At 43.1% G+C, this 21824-nt stretch overlaps 1 protein-coding gene across 12 annotated transcripts in view; it reads left to right on the forward strand.

Annotated features, from left to right (window-relative positions):
• ABLIM1 (actin binding LIM protein 1) overlaps window positions 1-21824 on the forward strand; it is a 324103-nt gene that overhangs the window by 270787 nt on the left and 31492 nt on the right. For 11 of the 12 annotated variants that reach the window (XR_012905702.2, XR_012905697.2, XR_012905707.2 and 8 more), the window contains 4 exons: window positions 2380-2457; window positions 5722-5877; window positions 13126-13161; window positions 14278-14407. Coding sequence is in view for 1 of the 12 variants with exons in the window: in XM_089780202.1 (XP_089636328.1) it covers window positions 2380-2457; window positions 5722-5877; window positions 13126-13161; window positions 14278-14407; window positions 17065-17184 (520 nt within the window). In the remaining 11 variants the exon portion in view is untranslated. Of the gene's footprint in view, window positions 1-2379; window positions 2458-5721; window positions 5878-13125; window positions 13162-14277; window positions 14408-17064; window positions 17185-21824 lie in introns of all 12 variants that reach the window. The other variant, XM_089780202.1, reaches the window with a different exon arrangement.

The raw sequence follows: 21824 nt of genomic DNA on the forward strand, positions 1-21824 counted from the left end.
TAAATAGGAGAGGAGATCTCAGAACATATTTTTAGGGGCCAAGGAGGGAGGTGAGTCTGAGAAATACTGCAAGAAAATAACACTTGGGCCAAGTGACTGTTTCTTGGCAACTTCTGAGCCCCTAAAGTAACTATAAAACGCCCTTTTCCCAAGATGTACAAACATCTCTGTCTGTTGCCTTCCAAAGAGTGTATGGGGATTGAGGATGGCACAGAGAAGACTGTAGTTGCTCTGAAATCTCACAATGTGTTTGTATTTATTAGAAAAAATAGACAAATCTTTGGCTAAAAGCAGGTGGTGAGTAATGAGGGAAGATGCCCTGAATCGCACCTCAGCTATTTAATCTTGTTCCTTATGCTTTGTAATAAAAACAATCACCATGGTAACTGAAACAACTTGCTACATATGACCATATGACTCTACTCAAAGCAGCCATATGAAATGTCAGAGTTAAAGGGAATGAACATTTCTCATTAACAGCCTGACTTTTTTTCCCCCAGTTAATTCTTGATGGGTTTTTGTTTGTTTGTTTTTGCTAATTTACATTATTTTCCTCATGGTTGTGTTATGGGAGGAGCAGAAGGAAGCGAGTATCGTAGACATTTCAGTGCTCTCTTTCTGCACTATGGGATTTTGTAGCTACTGAGAGGGTCCAACATCCAGTTAAGAAAATATGCTCAGCTCTGCCAGGGAAAGAGAGCGAAAGAGAGGTATCCCACAGTGTCCTCATCTGTTCTCCATTGTAGTCTCCTGCATTTGAGCTAAATCTTTAATTTTCTTGGTACCTTTTCCAAGTCCTTGAATTCCCTTAGTGCCCCAAATGTATGTTTCTTTGATGGGATTTCTAAAACACATGTCAAATCAGGTGGGAAAGAATTCCGCCTGCTTTTAATGATGCCCCATTAGCTTGCTCATAGTAACGTAAAAGCTAAAAGGACCCTGGGAGCATGGCTGCTACTCTGCTGAAGACTTTTCAGGAAATATCTGCTGAGAGCTAAGAGAGCCCCAGTGGCCTAGTTGTGTTTTTGGCAGAGATTCCTAAATAAGATCTGTGAGTCAGACTGTCCCATGTTGTTTTTCTCTCCAGTGGACAGTCATTGTTTCTTTGGATATGTGTCGCAGGCCAACAAGTGACAGGAGCAAGTTTGCCAACAGTTTCATTTTTCAGGGGCCCTGGAGTACAATACCCCACTACACTCAACCAGAGTCACCCACTGGGCGACAAGTGGCTCTACACAGTTTAAGTAGCTCCATTACTTAACCTCTGGTTTGAGAATATTATTTTTGTAGACTTCTGATTTTCTCCAGAAGAGGTGAATGTGGGCTTTGAATCTTCAGAGAGAAATCTTGGGCCTGACTGAGAACACACTAAAATTAGTGGGAGTATTGCCTTTATTTTCAGAGAGCTTTGGATCAGGCTCTTTGTACGTTAATTTCTAGATCAGGACAATTTACACTAACACTTTTATCAATGTGCGTACTACTTGGTAGATTTAGGGGGAGTTATCATACATTGCAAAGCATTGTTAGTTTTCTTCAAAAAAGAGATGAGAGATTTTTGATTAAGTGGGTTTCTGTTTCATGGAAATTTGAACTCGCGGATGAATTTATTTATCCACAGTGCCCTATGTGGAAGTAATATATTGGATATTGATGATGCGTCAAAAGCTTCCATTGAGTTTATAATTGCACTCACTTTGTACTGCAGTAGATTCCAGTTGCAAGGCAGTGGCACTAAACGTCAGAGTCATTGTAGAGTAGAATTTCAGCCTGAATTTTACCTGCAACTGTTGCACCTAAACTGTGTTATGTGGATTGTGAACTATTCCAGAGGAGAGAGTTTTCTGTCCCCTTACAGACAGGTGTTGGGCCCAGTTCTGCATTCATTCACGTTAATGTAGTTCCAGGGACTGAGGCCCTGATACAGTGAGTGGTAGCAAATGGGTAAGCTGCTGTGCGGGATTGGAATCTTGCTCCTTCTCCCCCACCCCCACCCCCGCCCCCACCACCACCAGTGGAACTGAGAAGGGTTGGCCATTTGTCAAATAATTTTTTCCAATAGGACATTGACAAGAACATCTTGGAGTGCTTTTACACTGCCTCTCTGAGATGTTCCCTTTTGTTCATTCTTGTTGTGAATCTTTCTTTTTCACAGTGTGCCTTAGGAAATTCCCTCTTCCCACACACAACCCCCCAAAACAGAAACTTTGCCTGCATCACGAGCTTGTGAAATTCCCCGGAATGCTGGAGGGTGCATTTACATTCTTCAACTTTAATTCATTTGAAGGCAAATGAATCTTTCCGCTTTTGAATAACAATCTAAATTCTCAGTGTTGTACCTGCAGATAGATGACTTACAAGTGAACATTTGTTTTACAGCCTACAAGAACATCATCTGAAAGTATTTATTCCAGACCAGGTTCCAGTATCCCTGGCTCACCAGGCCATACTATCTATGTAAGTATATTTTGCTATTAGTAAGCCGATGCTCTCTTGACAACTAGATAAAGGATGAGATTTTCAAATTGAGGATTTTGGAAGGTCAGTTCCCATTAAAACTAATGGGATTTGGATGCCCACATCTTTGCAAATCTCAGATAGAATGTTTGCATAGTGAAGTTGTTGTAAGCTACACAGTGCCAAATTTGTTATCCCCTAGTTGATGTGGCTATCAAGTGTAGCACATGGTGTACTAGATTGCTTTGTGAAAACTGAGAATCCAGAGCCTTATTTCCCTTCTAGGAGGTTTAAATAAAAAAAAAAGCCCAGGGGCAAAAGGGCTAAAACCTCAAAACAGCTACAGGTTGAATCTCTCAAGATCAGCACTCTCTGGTCTGGCAACATCCATGATCCAGCGTGATTTTAGTTAGCCGGGTGTCCGCTATCATGGGTGTGGCCAAGTTTCCTGCGGTCCAATAAAGTTTGTTTACAGCCACCAGTCCTGGCTCTGTTTTCTGTGCCATTATTTAGCTCTAATTACCCCTAAATGTCTTCCACGAGCCCAGTAAGCAGTGGGAGTGTTGGTAATGCTGCTAGACAATATTGACCTTCTGTGGTTCAGCAAATTCTCTGGTTCAGCATCTATCAGGCTCCGAGGGTGCTGGACTAGAGAGATTCAACCTGTACTGCATGACAGAGTGTTGTGTGTGCACCACTACTCCCTCTCCTGGCCAGGATTAGAAAGCCCAGTACTGTGTGTAATAGGCTTTCTGCTGTTAGAGTAACTCGCAGTAGGAGAGTCTTTGTTTTTCCTTCTGGTAGCTGGCCTACATAAGAAGTTTATAGTGTGCTACTGCTTCCTCAGAGGAACTTGTTTAGCCCAACTGCATTTGGTGCTGGGGTCTCAGGTTCCAGGCTCAACAACAGCCCAAGCTGGGTCAGTTGCATTCATAGATAATGCAAATTCATCTTTGTCCCAAAGGAGAGGGGCCTGTGGTACTAGGATAAGATAGTTTGGAGGAAAGGGCCAAAGCTTATAGAAATGAGATGAACTCTGCCCATTCCCATAGTTTATAGTTATCCCCTGATTGCTTACACACCTGTTAATAGGCTCATAGTCACCAAAGGCTGTGGGCTTCTTCTGACAGTCATTTAATGTTGCAGAGAGCATTTCGCAGTGTTGTAGAGTAACTTGCTTTGCTATACTTTGGCATTTCTGTGACATTTCCTGTATCTTGGGCTTGTTTTCACTAGAAAGATTTGCCACTTAAGTTATACTGGCATAGTTAAAGGAGGAACCCCTGCTCCCCAGTGTGGGTGCAGTTACACGAGTAAAAAAGTGATTCTACCAGTATAGCTTATTCCATTCAGGAAGTAAAATAAAGCCATATTGGTATCAGGCCTCATTATTCTGATATAACTGTGTTCTGATATAACTAGGGGTTCATTATGTAGGACGTTCCTGTACTTCTCAGCAGTCCCTGTAGGAATATTGCGACGGAGGTTCTAAAATGCAGCATTTAAAGTGCAGCATTTTGTGGCTCTAATTCAAAGGATTGCATGGGAACTGCCATGCCAAGTAGATTGTAATGGGTAGCTAGATGCTATACAGCTGTGAAAATTTGTGTCTGTGTTTAGTGTGGGTGAAAATAAACCTGGGTAGAAACTGACCAACCTAATTTTACAGTTCAGCTTAGTGAAATGCAAAAGGTATAAACTCAGCATAGGAGATGAAAAGGAAATTAGATGTTTAAAGCTCATCCAGTTTCAATAATTCAAGCTGCTTGCATAATGCAGGTAAGAACTTGTGATGTGTGGTTTTTTTGTGGGTTTTTTTAATCTCAGTATTCTCCCTTTAACCCAAGTAATGTAAAAACAAATGACATTTTTTGGTGTATCACATTACAGCACTTTCCTTCTTCAGATTAGTAAATAAGCAGTTCTCTTTGGAGCTCATTTCCAAAGTTGGCCCTTCAGCTGCAAACAAGCCATGAAATCGCACTATGGAATGGATGTCAAAGGCTGTGTCTACACTGGCAGCTTGAATTTCCGCAAAAGCACTGACGATCTCATGTAAGATTGTCAGTGCTCTTGCGGAAATACTATGCTGCTCCCGTTCGGGCAAAAGTCTTTTTCCGAAAAACTTTTGCGCAAAAGGGCCAGTGTAGACAGCAGAAATTTGTTTTCCGCAAAAAAGCCCCGATTGCGAAAATGGCGATTGGGACTTTTTTGCGGAAAAGCGTCCTGCCAATCTAGACACGCTTTTCCGAAAATGCTTTTAATGGAAAACTTTTCCATTAAAAGCATTACTGGAAAATCATGCCAGTGTAGACGTAGCCATAGTGTTTAACGCCTAATCAGCATCTACTAGTCAGGCTGGCTGATACTATGATGATAGGTGCCAAATCAAAATGTAAATAGGAGTACCTCTACACTGCACAGCTATTTCAGGATACCAGAGGTATCCCGAGATCGCTATCCTGCATCTACACAAGCCGCCCATTATTTCGAAATATTTTTCAAAATAACAGGCGTGCTATTTCGGCATCCCGATAACCCTCGTTCCACAAGGGTTAATGGATGTCTTGAAGTACCACGTTATTTTGAAATTTGGCACTGTATAGACACGCCAAATTTCAAAATAAACTATTTCAAAATAGATTCAAAATAAGATACACAATTTGCACTACGCAAATTGCGTATCTTATTTTGAATCTATTTTGAAATAGTTTATCTTATTTTGAGTATACGGCACTGTGTAGACGCATCCTAAGTGGGGATAGTTCTGAAGACATGACATATCATTTTGTGGCTATGTTTTGCAAGCTGGAGTCTTGTTTGCCTTCTATTTCATTTTAGGGTGTTCTTTGCTCTAATATAATAAAGATGGAAGGGGCTTTCCATCTTCAGAATGCTATATGCAATCCTCTCAACATCTGTGTGACCTGGGAAGCCAGTGGTGTTTATACATGTGTTGCAGGTTGGGGAAAGCCAAAGCAGAAAGGTGAAGTGAATTGCCCAAGGTCATTCAGTGAGTCATTTGCAGAGTTGGGGTTTCAAACTGAGGACTATGACCCACTAGCTCCTATGTTTAATCTATTTAGACCATGCTGCTTCTTGCCTAAACTCTCTAAAAAATAATTCTGTGTATCAGCGGATGCAAAATCAAGTGTCAAGAAGGGTTTAAGTGAAAGAAAACTCCCCTAAAGCATGAATTGTGTAAAAATAGAAATTACTAGTGCATTTGTGTGTGTTAATTTATCTTCTGTCTTTGACCTTCAGGCAAAAGTAGACAATGAGATCCTTGATTACAAGGATTTAGCAGCTATTCCCAAAGTCAAGGCCATTTATGACATTGAACGTCCAGACCTAATTACTTATGAGCCATTCTACACTTCTGCCTCCGAGGACAGACAGGAGAGACAGAGTCTTGGAGAGGTAATGAATTCATGAGCGACCCGTTCTGTTTTACGCTATTATTCAAAGCCAGCTACGCTTCTATCCTCTTTCAAAACAGTTTGTAACCAACGCTATTCAGTTCTGTTGTTGCTGCTGTTCAGTCCAAGTGCTTGCATCTATCTGATCTGTGAGTAAAGGAAGAAATTGTAGTGTTGACTCATACTTCATATCTCATCATTGGGCCAGCTGCAGAAATAAGTGTACGGCTGCTCTGTATCTCTGACCTTCCGCTAACACCAGTAACTAATTAAAGCGGGGGGGGGGGGGTTCCTTTATTCATCTGTGTTTGTAACTGACATTAACTCTTTGATGGCTGCTTCCAAGATTACTGCATGAGGCAAACACCACTCTGGTACTGTGTCACAAGCCAGGAATGGCTCACTTTAAACCCCTGAAGTTCCTAGTGCATCGCCAGGACTCCAAATGAATATCACAGTATTGTGTGCAATGGAAGGGTTAACAACACTGGGTCTTCAGCGTGCATATCTCATGGGGAAATCAAGGTTCCATGCATTTTTCCAGGTATGGAATAGATCCAGATGAGGTGCTACATAGAAATATCCAGGATGATGTGTTGGCTTGCTCGATAGAAGCTTTAATTGCAGTATCTGCCATTTGATAATAAGCCTTATATCCTGCCTCAATAAGAACAAGCATTTGGTCTCTCTCTTCTGAAAGTTGTGCTTTAAAGGGATTGCTTGTCAGATTGCAGGTTTCTTTCTCTTCCTCCAGGTGGACTTCCCTGCTCATAAAGGCACATTGCTGGGATGGCCATCCCAAGTCCCAGTACATTTGATTCTAAGTAGATTGATCATTTCAGGCCTCCTTAGGGCATAAAAGGCCCTTTCAGAAATGAAGATCTAAACCGGGGTGAGGAACCTAAGGCCAGCTTACCTGGATCCATCCGCCCCGGGCTCGGGGCTCTCACCCTTGCATTGGAAATCCTGCACTGGCACTCCACCCGACCTCCATCCTACCGCAGGGCTGGAACACACAAAATCTACTAGCCTGCGCCCTCCTAGGCTCTAGTGTGTGAGGGGAATGTGGGAAGTGTCTTTCTCCTTGTCAGTTAGGGGCCATGTCAGTGAGGTGCGGTTTTCTCTCTCTCTCTCTCTCTCTCTCTCTCTCTCTCTCTCTCTTTCTCTATGTGTGTTTTCTTCTCACTTGCGTGTGGCCCCTGACTGATTTTTCTGTGGGTCAGTATCCTCCAACCCCAAAAAGGTTCCCCACCCCTGATCTAAACAGATAGTGGGCCAAATCTGCTCTGTTCCACTGGGTGTAACTGAGAGCAGAATTTGGCCCACTCGTTTGGACAACCTCAGAGCCTTAGGAGGAGCCAACCTTCTACAACCAAGCAAATTGTGTGTGTGTTCGGTGTACATGGATGCTGCCTTCACAGCAGTCTTTATGCCAGCCTTTGTCAGAGCATCTATTTCTTCCTCTAACAATATGGAAGAAATTAGCCCGAACTGAGCCTTATTTTTAAGTGTGGAAAAAAGGGGTGGGGAGGAGAGATGACATAAATCATTCCTTTTTGGGGAGACTTTTTTTCAGAGGTGGCGTTTGGGCACCCAGCTCCATGTCTTTGAAATTCTGCTCCATTAACAAACCCGTCTGCTGCCTAGTGAATAGGAAGCTGGAAAATGCAGACTATTGTCCGTAAGGACTCTTACCATTGTACTGGCCATTTGCATAGTTTATAGGAGCTGTTCTCTTCCTCTGTGTGGGCCTTTAAACTACAGCAACAGTTGAGGGTGCGGGGGACTGCACAGCTCAGGACTGCACTGCACAGAGCTTTTTCACTTCTAATCCAAGTGTGCGGTGAATCTGACTGAGGGCTAATACAGGTCAGTGTGAAATGAATTGGTGGTTTCTGACCAGACCCCAGCTGACAGGAGCGCTCCTTGCAAAAACTGCCATCAAAATCAACATCAGACTGCCCCCTGCTAGCCACAGAAGAGAGACCTGGATGGACAAGGGAAAATGAAGTTCCCGTTCCTTTTGCAGGGGGAGGCATCTGGCCACCTTTGATGCTCTTTGACAAAGCAGCATGGTGGAAACTTGTTTGCAGCCCCCATGTGGTACTTGTTCTGTTGATAAATAAGAGGCTTCAGAGACATCTCATCAACCCAATGCCTCTCAGCAGCACTAAATTCACTTGCATTTTTGAAAAAGCAAAGTAAAATAAAATCTACAGGACTAGGGAGGCAGTATTGGCTAGTGGCTAGAGTACTAGATGGGGAGTCAGAAGGCCTGGGTTCTGCCACTGACTTCTGCATGACCTTGGGCAAATCGCTTCACTCTTTGTGCCTCTCTTTCTCTTCCCAGCCCTTGTCTGTCTTTGCTCTTCAAACCAAAAGCTCTTCAGGGTAGGCCCCATCTCTTGCTCTGTGTTAGTACATTGTCAAATGCAATAAGACCCCATTCTTGACCAGGGCCTTTAGGTAGTAGTGTTAAATCGCTGTTGTTAAGAAATAAGATACATACAGACATGGAGAGGAATTGCACTCTGCATGGGAAAAATAAGTTTACACTCTATGGGCCTGTCTATGCTAGGAAATTATTTCAAAATAACTTATTTTGAAATAACTCCCAAAATCATAATTTTGAAATGGAGTGTCCACACTAGGGGGAAGCCTTGAAATTAGTCCAAGGCAGGTTATCTTAATGTGGACATGCTACCTCAACTTAGAACCCCAGGAAGCACTGGGGAGTAGTTAGCTGGAATTAGTCTAGGGAGTAGTTATTTCAAAATAGTGGCAGCAGAGAATCCACACTGCCACAATTTTGGAATAACTATTTCAGAGTTAGCGTTATTCCTCGTGGAAAGCAGGAGTTATTTCAAAATAACCAGCCTGTTGTTTTGAAGAAATGGGCTTGGTAGTATGGACGCTCCACTTGTTATTTCTAAGTAACTCCCTAGCGTAAACAGGGCTATATATAATCTCATGAAGCGTATTTCCAATCAACTATATATCTCTCTCTTCATGCCGTGTTTGGATTGGATTTGTCTATTTTAGTAATCTGGAAATGTCATGCAAATGTGTAAACAATCTTCAATTAATTAACCTTCTTAAAATATCATAGACATAGGTCTAGTGTACTGGCCTTTATTCACTCAGGACTAAAGACTGTGGTACTTTAATTGAGTATGCGTCCCATTGATTTCATTTAGAATTGTGCTCAATTAAGGACAGCATTCGGCTGTAAGGAAGACATGATGTGCACTGGTGTATCAGTGACATGCCCTTAAATGAAGGTTGACAAACATTACACTTCCAAGATGTGTGTCCTCACATTGCATTGGTGAATTTCATTTTCCATGCAGCTTTATATGCTTTGGGCACAGTAAATATGTTCAGAGAGATCTTCTGGGTAGTGAAAACATATTGATCAATACTAACAACTACAAACTCTATCAATATTTGACACAGAACAGCTAATGAAATTAAACATGCTAAGTTGACTTTAGGATTTAGCTGTGATAAATACGTGTTTACATTGAAATCTACATTCAGTCAAAGCTGTTTACTGGAGTGATTGTGCTAAGCACATAGCATTATGCATTTCTGACTACAACATACACCATGTTACTTATTACTCATATTCCTAATATATTGCCAACAACAAGAAGAGAAACTAAGAGAGGTGGGTTGTGATGGTCATTAATGCAACATCATAACTCAGCTTTTAAAAAGGAACTCAAAGGCAATTTCTCTAATTCATGACAGTCTATTAAAGAGTCATTTAGCTGAGTTCCCTTCCTTTGCTGCTGGGTGACATTGCATGCTGACATTAAAGGTCCATGGGATAGCCTTTCAAGATGCTTCTTTCACAAAGAATTCCTCAGTTGTCCATGTACAATGCCACAGGGAGGCTTTTTCTGAGTATGGGTCTGATTTTGCAACCCTGAAATTATTGGGCATTTTGTGCTTGATGTCAGTAGATGCAGGATTAAGCCCCGTTCAGGACCATATTCTCAAGCGCTCAGTACCCATTTAGGTACTGTACCTAACGAAGTGGTCATATTCCCAAAAAGAGTGCAGTGTGCTGTGGGGAAAAGCTCTCTTGTAAATCTAGCCTGTAACAGCAGCCACTTTCCCTCTCAGATCTTGTCTATGCTTAAAAGTGTAATGTGCAGCCATGGCACCACTCTATGTAAACCACCCCCAGGAGGAGGGCAGTAACAGCACTGGGAACATGGCTCTGATACAAAGGCAGCAGTGCAGGGCAGCAGCCAGCTCCCTGGGAGTGAGACCAGCAGGCGGGAGCTGCTATGCGCACATTGGCTTCTGGGGACCCAGCTGCTCCCCTGTGCTGCAAGTGCATATAACCATGTAACTGCTGAGATTTTCAGCAGTTCACACAATTGCCCACTTCTTAACACCCGTAGTTCACACTGGCGCTTTACATTGCTGTAAGTTGCTGCACTCAGGGGGAGCTCACCACTGAACCAGAAAGTAAAGTTCTGTAAAGTGCCGGTGTAGACTTAGCCTTAGTCACTGCATTATCACTATCTAAGGCATCGTTAATGCTGGGTCTACACATGATGCCATTGTGAAACATGTGGTTGCCAGGGTTGGTGGGTAATGCATTATTTTTCTTGGCTTTGGGGTGTTCGTTGACAAGGGCTGTCCAAGGAAGCTGTGGTCCGTCATAGTTTGTAAGTAATAAATCAGGTCTCTGGGCACACTCTGAATCAGCTCTGTTCCTCTCTGTTGATTTGTTGCATGTGCCTTTTAACCTGACATTATAAAGATAAAATATGAGAGCCTTGCATTCACCTGATGTTGTGCTTTAATCAGTTTTGTCATGCATCTTGTAATGGGCTGTATTTTTTCAACATCCACTTGATACAATTAAAATAAAATAATTTGCTACCATCCCTTCAGAAAGGTGGTCCTCTTCTGCCACAGCCCAGTGGGGGTTATTGCTGTGCGGGTTGAAGATATAGGAGTTTTGCTGAGTTCTGCAACCAAAATCCCCTGTTTGGCACTTACCCATGAATGTTTTGCTGTGTAATAGAATGTCTTGGTATTTGTCATCCATCCCTCATGTTTCTTTGCAATGCAGCTTTATCAGACTGAGTTTTTCTCCCCAAGTTGTACAGAAACCTTGTCAAAATAAACAGCACCAAAGTCAGTCACCTCAGAGAAGGTGCATGGAGGTGGAGAGAGCACATGGAACTTTTTGTCTTGCAAAAGATTCAAACACAAGTTTGCTAGCCTCAAACCTAAGGATACAGATAATTGACTCTGCCCGCTTCCTGCATTAGCCTGTGAAGCTGGGTGCTCACTGCTCAGAATTTAGGGAGCCTTTTTCAGGAAGAAATACTCTGCAGCAGTAGAGCAGATAAAATGCAATTGCAGCTGCTCTGCCCCCTTATTTTTTTTCTTTGAGGTTCCGGGGAACAATATAGGGTAGCAATAGACATTCTTCCTTTTAACCCATTTTAAAAATTGATATAATAGTCTCTCTAAACCAGATGGGGAACCTCAGACCCAGGGGCCAGATGTGGCACTGGCTTGCCTGGATGCAGCCCCTGAGACTCAGGGCCCCTCCAACATTGGAGAGCCTGTGCTGGCTCTCCAGACCCACTGCTACTCACTGCAGGGCTGGTGCCCACAAAATCTCTTAGCGTGGGTGCTACAAGGGGAGGGGAAGGTGGGGAGTGTCTTTCTTCTCAGTCGGGGGCCACGTCCGAGAGGGGTTTTTTTTTTGGGGGGGGGGGTGTTTCTCACTTGTGTGCGGCCTGCCAACTGATTTTTCTGTCGGTCAGTGGCTCCCACCCAAAAAGGTTCCCACCCTTGCTCTAAACTATCCAGTTTATTCCTTGATAAATCCCTGTTCTGTGTCTTTAGACGTCTCATTGTGGTAGCTGTGGTAGTGTGTATCTGTAACAACAAGGAGGAGTCCTGTGACACCTTAGAGACTAACAGATTTATTGGGGCATTTATTCTGCCCTAATAAATGTTAGTCACTAAAGTGCCACAGAACTCCTTCTTGTTTTTGTGTCTTTAAAAATCTGCAATAGAAAAAGTTTTCGCATAGCGCCATCTACTGGAAGACAACCAGACCAATAGTTTAGTGACAGTGGCTACAGTAGTTAGTTGGGAAGTGAAGGTAAACTCAGAATAATATGAAGTAACATAACAAATTATGTTAATTTGTTAACATAATAGATACACAGGTAGGAAGAAATACTTCTGTAATATATAGTGATAAGGTTTGTTCCAGGGTGTGTATATATATACACATCTGAGCTGAACTTTGAAGATGTTTGTAAGAGTTGCAAATTTTCAAGCTATGCAAAATCCGTAAGTTCACAATTTCTCTGCTACTGCTCTGCCTTGCTTGGTGTGGGAATTGGGTCTCTTGGCTTTTGGTGAATTAATTATTTTGGAAGGTTGCATTACATGCTGCTTCCTGTGACCAAAGGGAATCGTGAGGCTCTGTGACTGCAGAGCCGGTAAGTAAACAAACTGGAGCCACCCGGTAGCAGTTCTCAGGGCATGTCTATACTAGAAAATTATTTCAAAGTAACTTATTGTGAAATAACTCCTGAAATAACTATTTTGAAATAGGGTGTCCACACTACAGGGAAGCCACTACAGGTAGGCTCCCTTAATGTGGACATGCTACCTTGACTTAGAGCCCCAGTAAGCACTGGGGAGTAATGACTTTGACTGACTCTGGGGAGTAGTTATTTAGAAATAGCAGCAGTAGGACATCCACTCTACGGCTATTTTGAAAGTTTTTTTTAAATAAGCATTATTCCTTGTGGAAAGCAGGAGTTGTTGTTTTGAAATAACCAGCCTGGTAGTGTGGACACTCTGTTTATTTCAAAATAAGGGGAGTTACTTTTAAATAACTCCCTAGGGTAGACCAGGGCTCAGAGTGGATTTGTGGGCCACTTTGGAGACACTGATGTAGCCTTTTAATTTTCATCTTACAGTTACATTATAGTTGTTGCTGTTAGATTGTTCAAAGATGTCATTACAGGATATTTAATTAAAGTAATCACACTTGCTTTTTGGTGGCCAGAAACTTAAGCTGCGTCAGAGCCCAGGCCCTGGGTGGCATGGAGAAAACCCAGCTTTGGAGCTAAAATGGCCCCAGTTACTTCTATGTTGTTGTCTAAACACACCTAGATGTGTTGAAATCAGCATTTGCTGGCAAAGAGGAGCAACACTGTTTCTGTAACATTCTTTCTTTCATGTCTTGCAGTCTCCAAGGACGCTGTCTCCCACCCCGTCGGCAGAAGTAAGTCTCATGGAGCCCTCTGGGGCAATGTGTCACTATTGCTAGAATTATTGCTGCCTGGAAGCGCAGTTATTAATCGTTCTAGGCAGCCCAAGTCTAGTGGTTATTTACATAGTATAATTTTTCTGATGATTGAAAATACAGGAAAATCCAAAGAGTGGCCATGTAGTGCTATCTATCAGAGTGCTATGGAGGATGAAGCCACTGCAGGGTTTGATGTCTGCAAAGCGGAGGCATTTATCAAAGTCTATACAGCAAAGGTCACTTCTATGAATTCTTTGTTGTGGCGAATAGATCAGGACCAAATCAGGAGCTGTACTAATTTGCAGCAGCTGAAGATCTGTCCCTAAGCATCTGGAACATTGCTTATACTTACAATCTTTGTGAGAAAACATTACTGTGGCATTCCTCTAGGGGGGGACTGTGAACATCATAGTGACACAAAGAAAATGTAAAGACACTCGTAAGATTTTAGTGGATGCCATTATATATACATTTTCACATGTTTTGCCTCCCCCCCCCCCTCAAGTAAAATGTACATTGACCACCTCTGCATGCTTCAATTTCTACAGTAATTTTATGAACATGCTTATGGTCTTCAAAAAGTATGCTGCCAGAAGGTTGTTTGGGTTTTTTTTAGGTTCCAAGATTTACAAAAGTGACCAGTGATCTTGAGTGCCTCAATTTTTGGGTTGTTACTTGAGAAACATTGAAAAGGGCCTAATTTTTAGACAATTGTGGCTTAGCACTTTCTGAAAAATAGGTCATCTTAAGGATGAAATATCCCAAATCACTAGTCAATTATGAAAGTTGAGGCTTACGTATTAGTTACCAGAATTCAGCCTGAAAGTCAAATGGGATTGCAAGACTCTAGAACTTAGTTGTCAGGACTCTACAGTGATGGATTTTGTGAGAGACTATGTGATGAACAGATAGATAGAACTGTCGGATAATGAAACAGATATTACAATGAAAGGATGTTATTCCTTTAGCAGGTTCCATTGATATCTTCAGAGCATTGAAAGTCACATAGTTGGAAAGTTGTCTGAAGTTCACTTAAACATTTTAGTAGTTGTAGCATTAGTATTAATGCTTCTAATACTTCTTATTCTTCAGGGTTATCAGGATGTTCGTGATCGGATGATTCAAAGGTCAACTAGTCAGGGCTCTATTAGTTCTCCAGTGTACAGTCGACACAGCTACACACCCACAATGTCACGCTCCCCTCAGCATTTCCATAGACCTGGTAAGGGTAACTGCGTCAGTGATTTAGAGTTTGAAGCCTTGTGTTTCCTTATTATGTTATTTAGTGAAATAGAGAAGAAACTATCAATCTTTTAGCATTGAAAACTGGCTGCAGATTTTAAAATGCTCATGTCTATTTATAAAATACAGGACTATGTAGCACTTTAAGACTAACAAGATGGTTTATTAGATGATGAGCTTTCGTGGGCCAGAGCAAAGCCTCAGAGGCGCGGCACCCCGCCGCCGCTGCTGCTTTGCTCCCGGTGCCTCTGGTCTGCTGGGGACTGTCTCCAGCAGACCAGGGACACCTGGAGCAAAGCCGGGGAGGTGGAGGGGTCCCGCGCCTCTGAGGCTTTGCTGTGGCAAAGCCGGGGAGGCGCGGCATCCTGCCGCCGCTGCGGCTTTGCTCCAGGTGTCCCTGGTCTCCTGGGGGGAGGGGGGGTGCAGCTAGTGCCCCCCCCCAGCAGACCAAGGAGACGTGGAGCAAAGCTCCCGGCTTGTGGTAGAACAGGTGGGGCGCTGCCGGTTGGTCCCGCAGCACCGCTCCTTGGCGCTACTGGACCAACCTGGCAGCACCCCAGCTGCTCTGCCCCAGGCGTCCTCAAGTCAGCCACTGCTGAAACTGACCAGTGGCTGACTACAGAAAGCCCCTGCCCCGGGGCTTCCTGGAATCAGCCACTGATCAGTTTCAGCAGCAGCTGACTTGGGGATGCCTGGGTTTCTTAAGTTGAATCTGTATGTAAGTCAGAACTGGCGTCCAGATTCAGCCGCTGTTGAAACTGATCAGTTTCAGCAGCGGCTGAATCTGGACGCCAGTTCCGACTTACATACAGATTCAACTTAAGAACAAACCTACAGTCCCTATCTTGTACGTAACCCGAGGACTGTCTGTATTTGCCAGACAGAATTTATGAATTAAAAGCCTAGTCAGTTGCCAAGGACTACATTTAAATAATTATGAACCTAAGCTAGTTGCATGTACAAAATAGTCAAGTATACATACTGCTTCAGGGTCCCAATGCATTTATAATTGTTGATTATATTTATGACATTTATACATATTTTTGCGTTAGGAATTTTGTTCAAATGTGAGTACAAAGGTTATTTTAACACTCCTCCAGATCTGATAAGACTTCACTTCATATTGATGAAATAAATCTTTGTAATGAGGTTTTAAATTAAGCAATGCATTCATACAACTGATTACCCAGCAGCAAATGGTTGGAATACTAAAAAGCCATATGTAGTAGGAGCTGTATTTTTAAAAGTAGAAATCCATGAAAGAATGAGCGTATAGCATTTGAATGACTTAATTGTCTTCTTGTGATGGAGAGTTGAAAACTGCTATTAAAAAAATATAAAAAAATATAAAAAAATATTTCATGTTAAGAACATAATTTCATGATGTGGGAGAGAAAGTCAACATCGTATGTTACAAAATGCTCAGAACATGATGGTGCTGTTTTAAGATGTGTACTGTAGCTAAAACCAAATGAGGCTAACAAACTATGAAAAAGCTGCAAACTTCTGTTTAGTGCTATCGGATCTCTTAAGGTTTTTCACATCTTGTGTTTGCTTTTCACAGATCTGGACAAATCTAGGCTTTATTCCAAAGTGTACTGCGACACCGAGTCTCATTGTTTCAGTTTTTAAAAATGCCATATGTTTGTGTCAAGTACTTTCCTGTGGAACAATCTTTCTGTTACACGTTCCCCAGCAATCCTTCAGTATAGAGATGAGCTCAAGCCCCAGAGTTTTTATGCAAATCTAAAATCTGCCAAAGTTTGTGCAGCACAGAATTTTGGAGGATTTTGTGTCCGGTCATAGCTACTTTTATCACATTTTTGTCTCATTTCCCAAGAAATCTGTATTATTCACTTGTTTCTGTTTTATACATAATACCATTTTCCTTTAGCGTTCTCAATTTTTATCTTCCAAACATGCTTTGAACTAATCATTTGTAATACTATGCAATTTTCACCCAGCATTACTGGGGGTTGATCAATTAAAGCAATACCTATTTCATAACCTTATTATTGGCAAGAACACATACTTTTTTTGTATGATTAAACCGAGTTCCCCTTAAATAATTTCTTGCTTTGTCTGGCTCCAGGGCAACCCTTGAGAAAGAAGTGGACCACTTTAAAGTAGTCCCTTTTAGTTTACACTGCCAGTGCATTACATTTCTTTAAGCAATTCATGCATTATGCTTTTGCAAAAGTTTGCAGGCTTTTTTTCCTCCCTGCCTCAGCTGCCCTTTGGAATGTCTTACAATAGGTGACATTTTGCATGCTTCTGGACTGCTGCTGTTTGGGTAGACACTTATCAAATTAGCTGTTTTCTAAATGAATTTGGATTCAGAGTTTGTGATGTTTGCATGAGGATAGCAGGCTAATTTCTGGGAAATCAGTAGCTCTGAATGTCAGAGAATATTGTTCTAAATGGGATGTATAAATCTGAGCCTGTTTTCAAATACTTCCTATAACTTTGCCTTATATTTTTAAACCCTGATGTTACTTTAATCTTTTGTCTTCCTACCTTTCAGACTCCCAATTGTTCTGTAGTTTTTCCTTGTGAAGCCTCTTTTCCTGCCTTTCTTATTTTTTGTTTTTTCTTTGTTTTTATTTTGTCCTGCCCCATGATTCCTTGCTGCTGAAGAGCTGCTGTCTACTGGTGTGCAACGGTGGTCACACCTGCACACTAGCAGTCAAAGCTCCACCCACAATGACTCCCGTCCTAACTCCCCATTCCGACACCACTTCATTCCCCATGTCAAAGGTAAGGAGCCAGGCCTTTCCAGCTAGTACCCTATGGAATGGAGATTTATTAGCATTTGGACAAAGCTAATAAGGTGCATCTCCATAAGGTGGCCATTGGCTGTGTAGCTCCCAGCATGCCTCACAATGTGTCATTTCACTTACAACAGTGTTAGACTGACATAGCATCTTCTCTCTGAGGAAATATGTCATTTCTAAGGGCCCTAGTTAAAGCGCCAGAAAGTATATTGCATGTCATAAATATAAAGGAAAACATTATCATCAAACACTTAGAAAAGAGATGGGCTGAATTTTTCTTATTTCCACATCCGCCTGTAATCCATATTGGACTGATCATGTCCAATTTAATTCTTATTAATTTTAGATCCTTAAAATATAAATATGTAAGTCAAAAATATCCCATTAATATTGCCTGGATGAAGATCAGCCAACTGAGAATACTAAATCAAAAGCTTTTACATCATGCAAAGAGCAGTGGCAACAAGAAAACTCATCACTGTTAATTATGGAGGGCACTGTTTACTGTCTGACCACATGTTGTTAAAATCTTTCCTTTTAATCTGAAATTGTTCAAACTTTCTTCTATTGATTTTTTTTGAGGGGGTGGGAATTTGTCATCTTTGCTTTCCGCCCCTTTAGCGTGCTCATTTCAGATACTAACCTCTATTTCTGCTTCTTGCCGACTGTGGAAGTTGTATTTTATTTTCATTTTTACTGGAGCAGAGGCCAGCTGGAACTCTCATTTCCCCAGCATTCTGGTGAAATGGAGAGTGTCGGTTGGGTGAGAAGGTTGCAATTTACATTAGTTGTGAGAGCTCAGGAAAGAGTCAGTAGCTTGAGCTAAGGATATTTTATATTCCAGTACTAGCAACAAACGTGGACATCATTGGCGTTACCAATAAAAGAATTGCAAACAGATTGTTGCCCTGGTCTTTCAAGTAATGCTAATAGAGTTCAACCGTCTATTTCCCTCAAACACTCAGGTCACTGTTACTTGTTCTGGTCCTTGTATTTTTATAGGTATTTTTATTAGTACGCACTTCCAACCCATTCCTTCCAATTCTTTTGTCACAGGAAGATAGTTCACTTTGTACTTGAAACATGGGGACCCTTAAAAATAGATGCACTACTCATTTCAGCATGCAGTTGATCCATAAACTTTGCAATTTCAACATTCTTTTGCTATAAATCTAAATAAATGCTCAAACTCCTCCCAGTGGCATTTATATCCCTTTCCCATTGCTGTTAAAAGAACAGCTTTTTCAACAGATAACACGGGAAAACTCTGTTCAGATTCCTTCTCACTTATTTCAATAAGGCCGTTGGGGATTAAATCTGTGGATCACCTGTCAATCCAAATTACTAAATGGGAATTCAGGGAAAGACCATATTTTGTATAAGGTAAATTAGTAGTTTAAAAAAAAGAGAAGATTCCACCATTGTATCAAGAGATTTTGTATGAAGAATTTTGGCTTAAGTAATATTCACTGAGCTAGAGTCTGAACTGGTATAAATCAGCATCAGAGGTTCTGAGAGATTTTGCCAGGCCCCTGAGCAAGGTGAAAGGGAGGGGCTCCACACTTCCAGAAGGGGCGGGGTCTCAGGTGGAAGGGGCAGGGCTGGAGCAGCCAGCTCTCTGCACCTCTGTCGCCCTCCCCTATCCCTTCCATCTGATTCCCCGCCCCTTCCAGTGTTCAGGCATGTTGTGCATCTGGAAACAGGAACCCACTTTATTTTGGATCAGTTAGGGTACGTCTACACTACAGCGCTAGTTCGAACTAACTTAGTTCGAATTAGTTAATTCGAACTAAGCTAGTTCGAACTAACGCATCTAGAACTAAAAACTAGTTCGAACTAGCGTTTTGCTAGTTCGAACTAGTAAGTCCACATTGAGTGGACTCTGAACAGGGCTTAATGATGGCCGGAAGCAGTGCCGGCAGGGCATAAAAGGAGGACTTAGAGCGTGGAGATACTGTCTCAGGCTAGCCGAGGGCTGCGCTTAAAGGGTCCCGACCCCCACCCCGGACACACAGTTCTAAGGGGTGCCCCGCTTGCAAAGAAGTTCTGGCTTGGAGTGCCCTGAGTGCCCACACTGGGCACATCACACCACTCGGCCATCAGCCCGGCTGCACTTGCCGCAGGCTGCCATCTGGGGAGAGGGAGTAATTGGGGGGCTGCAGGAGAGCTTCCACCCCCAGAAGCCCGCAGAGCCAGCCCAGTCCTCCCCATCGGGGGCTCGTACCCCATTCCTCCCTCACCTTCTTCCACTTGCCCTTCCCTAGCCCCCCTTCTTATTGATGTACAAAATAAAGCTAATGTTTCTTCCAACATTGACTCTGTCTTTATTGAAAAAAACTGGGGGAGACTGGGAAAAGGAGGTGGGAGAGGGGAAGAGAAAGGCTGGGAGAGGGGAGGGCAACTAACATGATCAGGGGTTGGGAACAGGTCCCAGATGAAGAGAGGCTACAGAGACTGGGACTGTTCAGCTTAGAAAAGAGGAGACGGAGGGGGGACAGGATAGAGGTCTCTAAAAGCAGGGGTTGGGTGGAGAGGGTGCATTCAGAAAAGTTCTTCATGAGTTCCCATAAAGAAGGACTAGAGGACACCAAAGGAAAGGAATGGGTAGCAGGCTTCAAACTAGTAAGAGAAAGTTGTTCTTCTTCCCAAAGCAAATAGTTAACCTGTGGAACTCCTTGCTGCAGGAGGCTGTGAAGGCTAGAACTAGAACAGAGTTTAAAGGGAAGTGAGATCAAGTCATGGACGTTGGGTCCATGGAGTCCTATTAGCCAGAGGGTAGGAGTGGTGTCCCTGCCCAAAGTTTGTGGAAGGCTGGAGAGGGATGGCACGAGACAAATGGCTTGGTCATTGTCTTTGGTCCATCCCCTCCAGGGTCCCTAGGGTTGGCCGCTGTTGGCAGAGAGGCTACTGGGCTAGATGGACCTTTGGTCTGACCCAGGACGGCCATTGTAAGCTCAGGGCTCAGGGTCGGGGGTCTCAGTGGACCCCCTTGATTTTCATGCACACCTGCTCCTGGGTGGCCAGGCTGGCAGCTCTCCTGCCCTAGACGGCCACTTTCCTGTGCCTAGTGCGGAGATCGTGGACGAGGTCCACGATGTCCGCACTAGCCCAGGAAGGTGCCCGCCTCTTGCGGTCCAGGGCAAGCTCCCGGGAGCCGCCAGCCTGGTCCCGGCAAGAGGGGGTGGGCTGGGAGGCATCGGGTGGGTGGCTCTGTGCCGTGCCAGGTGCAGGGTCTGCTAGCTGGGTGCTGGCAGGCTTGCACCTGGCACGGGCACCGTAGCCAGCCCGTGCCCCTTTAAGGGGTCCGGGGCCGGGAGGGGGGCATAGAGTTTCCCTGGTGTTGGCCAGAGTGGCCACCAGGGAAACCTGGGGAGGGCTAGCCTCCCACTAGTTCGAACTAAAGGGCTACACAGCCCTTAGTTCGAACTAGCTAGTTCGAACTAGGCGTTAGTCCTCGTAAAATGAGGTTTTCCTAGTTCGAACTAAGCGCTCCGCTAGTTCGATTCAAATTCGAACTAGCGGAGCGCTAGTGTAGCGCATAGGAAAGTTAGTTCGAACTAACGTCCGTTAGTTCGAACTAACTTTCTAGTGTAGACATACCCTTTGAGATAAAAAAATAAAATTAAAATTGAAACAAAGTGCCATATCTCTGGCTGATGTAAATCAATATAACTCCAATGCTAGCCTAGGCTAAGCTATGCTGATCAGGTTTGCCATTGGGGTGGGGAGGTTCCCCCCCAGGACTGAGCCCATCCTCAGTAGTTAGAAGCATGGGAAAAAGGGTACAAATTATTTACAAAGCTCAAGGTACCACTGAATACTACAGCACAGGGCTACAGTTCTACTTTGCAGTGGGCCTCCTGTCTCACCGGTGTAAATCCACTGAAATCAATGGAATTACATTGTAAAGCCAATATAAGTGAAGGGAGGTATAATCCTGATTCACTGTGCATGATTGACTTAATACAGTCTGTGCAGGTAGGTCATTATATCTAAAGCCACCAAAGGTATAAGGCTTTACCCTTGCAAGCTGTATTCCAGTTGGTCAAGAATGTAACTGGTCATGTGAAATCTTGAATTAATGAAATCCAAGCATCAGACAAGCCAGGATTCATAACAGGGGTTAAATTAATGATGTAAATTATCCCTTTTGATCCTTAACTGATGATAAGTATTGGCTGAGGCTGTAAAAGGCTCATGATGACAGACATTTTTTTCATTAAATAGAATCCGGTGGCACATGTGTAATCTCTCTAAAGCAGGGGTGGGCAATAATTTTTGCAGGAGGGCCACTCCATGAATTTTGATAAGTTATCACGGACTACATATTTCTACTATATTAATAGAGGAGGTGTGGAGTCTGGGAGGGAGTTTGGGTGCAGGTTCCGCAAACTTTTCTCTCTCAAACAGAAGTTGGTCCAAAAAAAGATATTCCCTTTCCCATCTTGTCTCTGTAACATAAGGAACCCTAAAATGATGTAACTTAGACACCGAAAAGTCAGAAGGTGTGCATTTTCTCTTCTTTCATTTCCCATTATCCGGTTACCCGTAAGGGTGATGTTTATGGGTAACCAGTTAACCGATGGCCTGGCCACGTTGGAGCAGCCTCCCACACACAACGCA

The sequence above is a fragment of the Pelodiscus sinensis genome, chromosome 8 (genome assembly GCF_052426305.1).
Source record: "Pelodiscus sinensis isolate ZL-2025 chromosome 8, ASM5242630v1, whole genome shotgun sequence".
In the NCBI taxonomy this organism is placed as follows: domain Eukaryota; kingdom Metazoa; phylum Chordata; order Testudines; family Trionychidae; genus Pelodiscus; species Pelodiscus sinensis.